Source organism: Gymnoscopelus braueri (genome assembly GCF_963280865.1).
Source record: "Gymnoscopelus braueri genome assembly, chromosome: 2".
Lineage (NCBI taxonomy): Eukaryota > Metazoa > Chordata > Actinopteri > Myctophiformes > Myctophidae > Gymnoscopelus > Gymnoscopelus braueri.
Genome location: NC_137604.1, coordinates 815,930 through 828,619, shown reverse-complemented (window position 1 = coordinate 828,619; position 12,690 = coordinate 815,930). Strand labels below are relative to the sequence as shown.

General features: G+C 40.1%; 1 protein-coding gene across 1 annotated transcript; it reads left to right on the top strand.

Moving 5' to 3' along the window:
• Positions 1–4,223: 4,223 nt before the first annotated feature.
• LOC308098457 (myelin and lymphocyte protein-like) lies at positions 4,224–10,739 on the top strand (the record flags this gene model as incomplete). The annotated part of the gene is made up of 4 exons (XM_080446814.1): positions 4,224–4,316; positions 8,836–9,003; positions 10,302–10,427; positions 10,665–10,739. 4 exons carry the CDS (start codon positions 4,224–4,226, stop codon positions 10,737–10,739), a joined length of 462 nt encoding a protein of 153 aa, XP_080302940.1.
• Between the last annotated feature and the right edge of the window lie 1,951 nt (positions 10,740–12,690).

The window sequence follows — 12,690 nt, the reverse complement described above, 5'->3', positions numbered from 1 at the left end:
CCGATCGGCAGCCATTTTCTTAGAATGTCCTTCAAATGCTTTCAACTAAGCGACCTTATCGGTTGGGAGGTGTATTGCACTCTGATTACATAATGACTCTATGAGAAAATGGCCACCTAGTTTCAAATTCAAATGCTTTTTATTGAACAATACGGAGGATACAGGTACTTAGACCAACGCGTTTTAACTTGTAACATCCGTGGCCGTGAGGTCAGTGCTTCATATTTAAAATGTGAACGTTTATGTAGATGTACGGGTTGTAAATGGAGAAAGTGCTAAAACCAGGAACAAGTTGCGCCATGACGTGACAGACGAGCGTCATGTGAACAATGGCTAGGTTTTACCGTAAATAACGCAACCAGAGAGCATCAAACATCAGCCCACTTTACCCTGGTAGAGGCGCAGTGCTGTGTTTTTTACCGTAAATAACCCAACCAGAGATCATCAAACATCAGCCCACTTTACCCTGGTAGAGGCGCAGTGCTGTGTTTTTTACCGTAAATAACGCAACCAGAGAGCATCAAACATCAGCCCACTTTATCCTGGTAGAGGCGCAGTGCTGTGTTTTTTACCGTAAATAACCCAACCAGAGATCATCAAACATCAGCCCACTTTACCCTGGTAGAGGCGCAGTGCTGTGTTTTTTACCGTAAATAACGCAACCAGAGAGCATCAAACATCAGCCCACTTTATCCTGGTAGAGGCGCAGTGCTGTGTTTTTTACCGTAAATAACCCAACCAGAGATCATCAAACATCAGCCCACTTTACACTGGTAGAGGCGCAGCCCTGGTCCAGAGCGTTAGTGAGTTCCCTCTAACGCCCTCTAACGCCCTGGAAGACCCAGGGCTCTGTGCTTGTACAAGCCATTTCGCTACACACCTAAACAAAGGCTGTTTTGTGTTGTTGAAAGTCTATTCTAGGAGGTGGGAAGCCTCTCATCACCCCACCTACTCTGTAAAATACACGTTTTGTCCAGAAAATAAAATATGTCAGCAAGACGGAAATTATTTTTATTTACTCCACTGCGCCCTCTACAGAGTTTGGTTAATGGTAAGTTCAAATCCTCCTTCAAGTACCTCAACATTGTACTTAAGTACAGACAGTACTTGAGTAAATGTACTTTACTTTACACCACTGATCGTGACACATGTTGTCAATCCTGAAACAATAGAATGTAATAAAAAGCAGAGGTCAGGATGCCTCTAATTCTATTCTATGGAATGTGTCGCCCTCTAGTGGACACACTCGTCTACTCTAGGTATATTATTTATAACTATGACGCATAAAGGCTCATTCATTTTTTTAACAGGTCGTTCAATTAAGTCCTTGCGCTCACTAACCACTCAACTATGTCACGTGACTCAACAAACACTATTTATGGATATTTAGTCCATCCATGTAATCATTTTATACTATGATATATACTATAACATAATATAATATAATATAATAATATAAACAATATTTATGGATATTTAGTCCATTTCATGGTTTTATAAAGAGCATCATCATAATAAGATGTTAATTCCTCCTCCACTCATTGGTTTGTTAGTTTGTTGCTGCATAAAGCAGCTAGCTGCTAGCTAGCCGTTTGCTACATAAACAGCCCCACGTCAGATATGACGTCAGCAACCACGTTGTCATGTCGAACGTAACGCTGCGCTGGCACTTCCGCTTTCTCTTCAAACTAAACTAATTAACCACTTCCGGCTGCATTCTTTTCAAAATAAACCCGAATTTGCTGTGTCAAATACCACGTTAGCGATCACTCGAGCGCTTCCGTTTCACTTCAGAATAAAACCATCCAAGTGTCATGTTTCACATCGAACACCACGAGAACACTTCCGTTTTCTCTTCAAAATAAAACGGGATCGTGTCCATAAGAACTACATTTATGAACTACATGTTCCATCCACCACGGGTGGCTAGAAGAACTACATTATAAAGGACTACATTTCCCATCCACCAACGCAACGCGAGCGCCTCCGTTTTTTTTTCAAAAATACAACCGTTGTAATTCTTAAATACTCTTTTCTACGATGGCATTATAAACAGATCTACAAGCTCACAATGCGTCTCATTGTGAGCTTGTAGATCTATTCATGCTGCGTTCATCTGGTTTTAATGTTTTATAAACAGATCTACAAGCTCACAGTGCGTCTCATTGTGAGCTTGTAGATCTATTCATGCTGCGTTCATCTGGTTTTAATGTTTTATAAACAGATCTACAAGCTCACAGTGCGTCTCATTGTGAGCTTGTAGATCTATTCATGCTGCATTCATCTGGTTTTAATGTTTTATAAACAGATCTACAAGCTCACAATGCATCTCATTGTGAGCTTGTAGATCTATTCATGCTGCATTCATCTGGTTTTAATGTTTTATAAACAGAGCTTCCACTTAAATGAGATGTTTGCAAAGTGATTACAGTCAGTTAGTTAGTTTATAGATAGTTAGTTATTTAGTGAGTTGGTTAGTTAGTTAGTTAATTATTTATTTAGTTAGTTAGTTAGTCATTTATTTAGTTGGTTAGTTTATAGTTAGGGAGCAACACTGGTATAGATAGACTGTATATTATTATTGACTCATTATATTAACTGTTGATAGACGGTACATTATCCAGTTACTGAAACTTTATATTAATCTCATATCTATGGTTTATAGATTGTATATTAATTTATATACTTATAATCATGGATAGAATATACATTATATTCACTCAGCATGCAGATGTGTCAGACAGACTAATAAATGTGTTTTATTATTATTGTCTTCTCTGTGTTTCATGTTTCCTGCTGGTCCAGACAGGAGATCAATACAGGTTTATTATGTGATCAGAATACTGTGACCACAACAACACATGTGATGAAAACACAACTAATTAATTTGATACACTTTGATACATATTGTTTTAAATATCTGTCTGTCTGTCTGGAAAATGAGGCAAATGAGGCAAATGAGGCAAATGATTGTGAAAACAGGCAATCTGCCCTATTTCATGTTTTATATTATATTTCTAATGTAATGCCTCAACTCCTACTGCCCTAATGCACTGGTTCTGAAAGTGTGGTCTGGGGACCCCCAGGGGTCCTTGGGGGGATCCCCAGCTAAAATGACTTAATACAGCAATTATTTTAACCACTTGACCTGTACTTTATACTTTAGTTCTTCATTTAAATACAATTATTTACATCCTCATTTATGTAAAATACATACATAATTGTGCATTCTTCATTATAATATATATATATATATATATATATATATATATGTATATATATATATATATATATATATATATATATATATATATATATATATATATATATATATATATATATATATATATATATATATATATATATATATATATATATATATACACATACATACATACATACATACATACATACATACATACATACGTGTGTGTGTGTGTGTGTGTGTGTGTGTGTGTGTGTGTGTGTGTGTGTGTGTGTGTGTGTGTGTGTGTGTGTGTGTGTGTGTGTGTGTGTGTGTGTGTGTGTGTGTGTGTGTGTGTGTGTAAAGGTGTTTTATTGTTTGACAGGAAATAAAACCTGGGAGTCAAACTGTTGTCATAGCAACTTCTTTCAACTGACTGACAGCCTGTATAACTTCAATGGAGGGGGGGGGGGTGTATCACCTTCCACCCTCCCTGTTTAGAGTAAACACCACCGCTGTGTGTGTGTGTGTGTGTGTGTGTGTGTGTGTGTGTGTGTGTGTGTGTGTGTCTGTGTCTGTGTGTGTGTGTGTGTGTGTGTGTGTGTGTGTGTGTGTGTGTGTGTGTGTGTGTGTGTGTGTGTGTGTGTGAGATGTATCTCTTGTGTCGTTCACTACGGTCCAACAACACAGTGTGTGTTCACTGTTCGTCACGTTTCCAAAAGAAAGAGGAAATAATGTGTGTTTTTGTTTTGTTTACGTCTGGATTAACAGGGTGTGTCTGATGGACCAATGAGAAAACACCTGCTTCCACTTTGAACTGAAGAGGACATTTAGTTTGGTTTGTTTCATCCATTCATTCATCTACAGACACACAGACAAAATACTGCTTTTCCAGAGAAGAGGAGTATTGTTTGTTTGAGTGCCTTCACTGTTTCAGACAGATAGACAGACAGACAGACAGACAGACAGACAGACAGACAGACAGACAGACAGACAGACAGACAGACAGACAGACAGACAGACAGACAGACAGACAGACATGGCCACCAACAACACAGCCACCATGTCCAGCCTGCCCAGTGGATGTGGAATCTGTACAACTATACCTGATGTACTGTACCTTCCTGAACTGGTAAGATCTGTTAATATACCGTTAATATACTGTTAATATACCGTTAATATACTGTTAATATACTGTTAATATACTCTCAAATATACGGATAAATATACTGTTAAATATACTGATAAATATATTGATAAATATATTGTTAACTTAAATATACTGTTAACTATAATGTTAACTACTGTTATATATTCTGTTAAATATACTGTTCATATACTGTTAAATATACTGTTAACTATATTGTTAACTTAAATATACTGTTAACTATAATGTTAACTAACTACTGTTAAATATATTGTTAAATATACAGGTAACTACTGTTAATCTGTAAAACTATACCTGATATGAACTGGTAAGATCTGTTTTAATACATTCTACCCTCGAAAAATCTATTTCAGGGAGGTGTAAGGGGGGGTGGGGGGGGGGGTTACAATACAAGAGTTTTAGTACTGAGGTCAAAAGTACATTATAACAGTTTCAAAGTACGATATAAGAGTTTATTTGCCAAAATAGTAGTATAGGCTACTGTTAATAGGATAGAGAAAACATAGCTAAACAACACTATAAAATAAATGATTGAATTTTTTTTAGATAAACAGTAGCCTACTGTTAAAAAATGTATACAAAATGGATATAGGCGACTGTTAAAAAATAGAGGGAAAAAAATAATAATAACAATTGCTGAACTGAATGCTAGGAAAGAGAAAACATAGCTAAACTGTAGCCCACACAATAAAATGATATAAAAACAGAGACATAAATAATCACCCCCTCATCACTATGTATGCACAGGACCAGTCGATCCACTATATCAGTGGTTCTCAACCAGTGGTCCGGGGACCACCAGTGGTCCTTGAATGGATTCCAGGTGGTCCCCAGCTATAGTAGATAGTTAGGAACCAAATGGACCCTTATAGGTCTGTAACTCTGAGAGTGTAAAAAATTTAACCAAATGGACGCTAACGGGTCCATTTGGTTCCACTTTTTACACTCTCAGAGTTACATTAACATTGATTTTACAATACAAATTGGGGTCCCAGAGATAGAAATGTTATTAAATGGGGGTCCGTAGCCCTAATGCATGTCAAACTGGGGGTCCTTGAAATTAAAATGGTTGAGAATCACTGCTAGAGCCGTAAAACTCTTGTCTTATGAGGGGGTCCTTGGCATATCTTTTCAAATGGGGGTCCGCGGGCTACTAAGTGTCCATTCCTTGACATGACCCCCCCCCCTACATAACCCCCCCCCCCCTCACCACTATATATATACATAACCCCCCCTCATCACTATGTATGCACAGGACCAGTCGATCCACTAGCCTGCTGAAGCATCTGCCAGACAGTCAGCTGTTCGTCTCAGAGGCGTATATGTCACAGTACGTTTGGAGAACCAGTACGATTGAAGACAGAGCGCTCGTTTTTAGGCACGGGGCTCCTTCGGGGCGAGGCGGGGCTTTTCGAGACAGGGTTTATTAGCGAGGCTCGCGAGGAGGAGAAGGAGGACGCGGCGCTGCGAGGCGGGGGTTTATTACGCGAGGCTCGCGAGGAAGAGGAGCCTCCTCCTCCTCCTCCTCCTCCTCCTCGCGTAATAAACCGTCCTCTTTCTCTCCTTCTCTCGTTCTCCTCCTCCGAGGAGGAGGAGAAGGAGAACGCGGAGAGGCGGGGCTTTGATGCGCCGACGCAGACCTGTCTTTTGTTGTTCCCCCCCACATAGCAACCAGGAAGCTACGCTAGGGGAACCATAATATCTATGAGGGGAACGCTGAACACGCGTTCACACGCACACGCTTGTCCATGACGGAGGCGCGCCGCCTTAGTAGAGCTTGAGGCCGAGGAAGCGCGCCCTCGCGCCTCCAGGCGCGAGTGCGCGCGCTGACCGGCCGATGCTCTACTAGTCGACTCAGCGCCGTTTGAGTTGTAAACCGATAGGGACAGAATAGTTCTTTTCATGGATCACTGTGTGTGTGTGTGTGTGTGTGTGTGTGTGTGTGTGTGTGTGTGTGTTGTGTGTGTGTGTGTGTGTGTGTGTGTGTGTGTGTGTCAGGGAGAAAGTAAAACAAAAGCCAGAACACAATAAAAGTATCTAAACAGTCCTGTTTTCAATAAACCAAAAAAAGCATGAGCGTGTGCGCGTGTGTGTGCGCTTGTGTGTGTGTGTGTGTGTGTGTGTGTGTGTGTGTGTGTGTGTGTGTGTGTGACTGTGTGTGTGTGTGTGTGTGGCCATATATGTTTGTGCACAAGCCTGGCTTGTGGCTCCGTCTAGTGCTGGGTGGGTGGTAAAAACGAGCGCGCTTTCTTCAATCATACTGGTTCTCCAATCATACTGTAACATATACATATACAGAGGCGTATACATATACAGAGGCGTATACATATACAGAGGCGTATACATATACAGAGGATATACATATACAGAGGAGTATACATATACAGAGGATATACATATACAGAGGATATACATATACAGAGGCGTATACATATACAGAGGCGTATACATATACAGAGGAGTATACATATACAGAGACGTATACATATACAGAGGATATACATATACAGAGGATATACATATACAGAGGCGTATACATATACAGAGGATATACATATACAGAGGATATACATATACAGAGGCGTATACATATACAGAGGAGTATACATATACAGAGACGTATACATATACAGAGGCGTATACATACAGAGGCGTATACATATACAGAGGCGTATACATATACAGAGGCGTATACATATACAGAGGATATACATATACAGAGGCGTATACACATACAGAGGCGTATACACATACAGAGGCGTATACACATACAGAGGCGTATACACATACAGAGGCGTATACACATACAGAGGCGTATACATATACAGAGGCGTATACATATACAGAGGAGTATACATATACAGAGGCGTATACATATACAGAGGCGTATACATATACAGAGGAGTATACATATACAGAGGAGTATACACATACAGAGGCGTATACATATACAGAGGCGTATACATATACAGAGGAGTATACATATACAGAGACGTATACATATACAGAGGCGTATACATACAGAGGCGTATACATATACAGAGGCGTATACATATACAGAGGCGTATACATATACAGAGGCGTATACATATACAGAGGCGTATACACATACAGAGGCGTATACATATACAGAAGCGTATACATATACAGAGGAGTATACATATACAGAAGCGTATACATATACAGAAGCGTATACATATACAGAGGAGTATACATATACAGAGGAGTATACATATACAGAGGCGTATACATATACAGAGGCGTATACATATACAGAGGAGTATACATATACAGAGGTGTATACATATACAGAGGCGTATACATATACAGAAGCGTATACATATACAGAGGAGTATACATATACAGAGGAGTATACATATACAGAGGTGTATACATATACAGAGGCGTATACATATACAGAGGATATACATATACAGAGGCGTATACATATACAGAGGCGTATACATATACAGAGGCGTATACATATACAGAGGATATACATATACAGAGGCGTATACATATACAGAGGCGTATACATACAGAGGCGTATACATATACAGAGGATATACATATACAGAGGCGTATACATATACAGAGGCGTATACACATACAGAGGCGTATACATATACAGAAGCGTATACATATACAGAGGCGTATACAGTGTACACATCGAAAAGCAACACATCAGAAAACTATGTGTGATATAGAGTACAGAAGTCCTGACGTCACTCGTTCATCTCCTGGTTCGTAAAGTCGTTTCTCTATGGAGAATAACATTGGGTCATCTTAGAATCGTCTCATATAAGAATTGTGTTCCAAAAATAAACAAACTGTCTCGGCGATATTGTCAGGGAGGCTCTGTATCGTTTATGTTATATATATATATATATATATATATATATATATATATATATATATATATATATATATAGAGAGAGAGAGAGAGAGAGAGAGAGAGAGAGAGAGAGAGAGAGAGAGAGAGAGATATTGTCAGGGAGGAGGCTCTGTATCGTTTATGATAGTCAGTCACTTATATTTGATACAGTCTGTTTCTGATTCTAATTTGTTGGAAGTAGCATTATAGTTTTCTCACCGTCAGTTATGCTTCATATCCATAAGAGTCAAACCGCCGGGATCATTTGTTTATTTTTGGAACACAGTTCTTATTTGACGTGATATTAAACACGTCTATGGGATTCAGAACGTGATATTAAACACGTCTATGGGATTCAGAACGTGATATTAAACACGTCTATGGGATTCAGAACGTGATATTAAACACGTCTATGGGATTCAGAACGTGATATTAAACACGTCTATGGGATTCAGAACGTTCATTCAGAATTCTGACGTCGCTGTCCCTCCTTTCAAAAGCTTCCACGGTAGCGTGTACGTACGTGGTTTCCATGGTAACACAGTTGTTTACTTCCTGTACGTAGTGGTTTCCATTGTAACACAGTTGTTTACTTCCTGTGTGTTGCAGGTGTTCGGAGGTCTGGTGTGGATCCTAGTAGCGTGTACCTATGTGGTTCCACAGAACCCTCAGGGCTGGGTCATGTTTGTTTCAGTGTTCTGCTTCGTTATGAGCTTCATCTGGACGCTGGTGTTCGCCTGTGGAGGACACAAGAACAGCCGGGGGTGGGCGGCCGCCGTGAGTATGATGTCATCACTAGGGGACCATATGTCCCGCTTTGTGCAGGACACCGTGAGTATGATGTCATCACTAGGGGACCATATGTCCCGCTTGGTGCAGGACAGACAGTCCCATGAAAATGACTTTTCATGCGTCCCGCAAATTGAGACGCTGTCCCGCATTTTGATTGATAGGCTCCAGCCAGCTGCATTATATTTGTTATTAGTGTCTGTCTATCCTTTGAAACAAAGGGGTTTATAGTGAGAACTTGGCATTACGGCCATTCACTGTGCGTACGAGGTGACACCCTCACTCTCACAGAACCGTGATTTCATTTCATTTTTTTTTTTTTTATAATAAATCGGTCAAATCAGGCAAAAATAAGAATTAAATAACATAACCCTAACCTAACCTAACCTAACCTAACCTAACCTAACCTAATCCTAAACCTAAAACCGAAATAAAATCGAGAAAAAAACTTACAAAATCCGCCCAATAACCGATTTTTCTTTTTTTGTGATCCAGGGTCTGTGTTAAACTGATCCAGGTCTGTGTTAAACTGATCCAGAGTTAAACTGATCCAGGGTCTGTGTTAAACTGATCCAGAGTTAAACTGATCCAGGGTCTGTGTTAAACTGATCCAGGTCTGTGTTAAACTGATCCAGTGTTAAACTGATCCAGGGTCTGTGTTAAACTGATCCAGAGTTAAACTGATCCAGCCAGGTCTGTGTTAAACTGATCCAGGTCTGTGTTAAACTGATCCAGCCAGGTCTGTGTTAAACTGATCCAGGTCTGTGTTAAACTGATCCAGAGTTAAACTGATCCAGGGTCTGTGTTAAACTGATCCAGGTCTGTGTTAAACTGATCCAGGTCTGTGTTAAACTGATCCAGAGTTAAACTGATCCAGGGTCTGTGTTAAACTGATCCAGGTCTGTGTTAAACTGATCCAGGTCTGTGTTAAACTGATCCAGTGTTAAACTGATCCAGGGTCTGTGTTAAACTGATCCAGAGTTAAACTGATCCAGGGTCTGTGTTAAACTGATCCAGGTCTGTGTTAAACTGATCCAGTGTTAAACTGATCCAGGGTCTGTGTTAAACTGATCCAGGTCTGTGTTAAACTGATCCAGGTCTGTGTTAAACTGATCCAGTGTTAAACTGATCCAGGGTCTGTGTTAAACTGATCCAGGTCTGTGTTAAACTGATCCAGGTCTGTGTTAAACTGATCCAGGTCTGTGTTAAACTGATCCAGGGTCTGTGTTAAACTGATCCAGGTCTGTGTTAAACTGATCCAGGGTCTGTGTTAAACTGTTCTGCAGGACTTTGTGTACCACGGTCTGGCTGCATTCTTCTATCTCAGTGCTTCAGTATCTTTGGCCAAAGTCACTCTGGAGATGAAAGATGGAGCCGACTTCCAGAACTACCAACTGGACATCTCTGCTGTGGTGAGTGAGACAGACAGACAGACAGACAGACAGACAGACAGACAGACAGACAGACAGACAGACAGACAGACAGACAGACAGACAGACAGACAGACAGACAGACAGACAGACAGACAGACAGACAGACAGACAGACAGACAGACAAAGAACATAGATATGTTCACTAATATAAAACATTTGACATGTTCATGAATCATTGAATAGTTTATTCTAATGAACTCTTCCTCTGATCTGCAGGTGTTTTCTTATGTAGCCACTCTACTGTACTTCATCCACACCATCCTGTCTGCTATACGCTGGAAGACCTTCTGATGACCCCCTAGCAACCACCTAGCAACCACCTAACAACCACACCATCCTGTCTGCCATACGCTGGAAGACCTTCTGATGACCCCCTAGCAACCACCTAGCAACCACCTAACCTCCACCTAACAACCACACCATCCTGTCTGCCATACGCTGGAAGACCTTCTGATGACCCCCTAGCAACCACCTAGCAACCACCTAACAACCACCTAACAACCACACCATCCTGTCTGCCATACGCTGGAAGACCTTCTGATGACCCCCTAGCAACCACCTAGCAACCACCTAACCTCCACCTAACAACCACACCATCCTGTCTGCCATACGCTGGAAGACCTTCTGATGACCCCCTAGCAACCACCTAGCAACCCCTTAGCTGGTGTTGATTATTGTCCATGGTGTTTAGGATGTTCATGGTTCATTAATAACATTCTGTATTATAATTATTATTAATTAATAACATTCTGTATTATAATTATTATTAATTAATAACATTCTGTATTATCGTCATACCTCAAGTACAACATCATGTTTTTATTTAGTTCATTGTGTTGTTTTATTAATACTAACATTTTGTATCATAAATTATGTTGCGTTTTGCCATTTGATGTATTTATTGATGTATATTTGTGGAGTTTAAGTCAAATGCTTCACAATCCTCTGATATGAAAATATGGTTTTGTGGATTTATTTCATCTGGTTTGGCAAGACTTTAGCTTTGAATCAAGGGTTATTAATGGCTATTTTGTATTTTTATAAGAATCCCTTCATTAAATTCAAGGAAACAAAAAAAAAATGTAATTGTTTAAATAAATGTCTTTTATTTTCTATGGGTATAAAAGCTTTGACACCCGAATCTTTTTTTTTTTACAAATGTTTGAAGCTGTGCAGCACACAGAATATGAATAAATATCAGTTTTTAAATATTTTTAATGGAACATGTTTCTTTATAATAAATATCAGTTTTTAAATCATTTTAATTTAGATGGGGTCATTTTGGGTGGTCTTTCAACACAGATATTATAGCAACATACGTTTTTCAGAAAACTGTTAGGATTTAGAAGACATTTGTAGAATCCACCAGAAGCAAAGATTTGAGTTACAAACGTTTGCTTTAAAAGTATATTATGTTCAAAGATTTGCTGAAATGTTCCAGATTAAAAAAAAATAGCAGATCTACGAGCTTGTAGATCTGCTTTTTTTGAATAGCAAAACAAATCTGAAAATGACACAGATTATTTCCTGGTCTTAATGGGCCCTGAGCCAGTGGGCTCACTGGGCCCTGAGCCAGTGGGCCCACTGGGCCCTGAGCCAGTGGGTCCACTGGGCCCTGAGCCAGTGGGCCCGCTGGGCCCTGAGCCAGTGGGTCCACTGGGCCCTGAGCCAGTGGGCCCGCTGGGCCCTGAGCCAGTGGGCCCACTGGGCCCTGAGCCAGAAAAACAAGGTTTAACCCATTAGACCCTGGCGTCTGTCTGTCTGTCAGTCTGCCAGCTGTCAGAGCCAATCACAGGGTGTCTTATTACCAGCAGGTATCCAATGGCTGTGAGTGTATGATAGGGGTGATGAACGCTGTTGACACGTGTGAATATTTAAACGGCCGTAACAAGAGTACTTTAAATGGACATTATTGACACACTGTGTGTGTGTGTGTGTGTGTGTGTGTGTGTGTGTGTGTGTGTGTGTGTGTGTGTGTGTGTGTGTGTGTGTGTGTGTGTGTGTGTGTGTGTGTGTGTGTGTGTGTGTGTGTTGTATAATTGATGAGTGACAGCTCAGTGAAACCATAGAGGCCCTCACTGTGTTGATGAAACACAACTAGGATTCTTTCCACCTCGTTATATGTGACACCTTCAATAGATACACTGTATCTCTACATCAATCTATATCTATATATATTCAATAATACTGTATGATTGATTGATTGAATACTTTATTTAGAAAAGACATGGAAACAGTACAT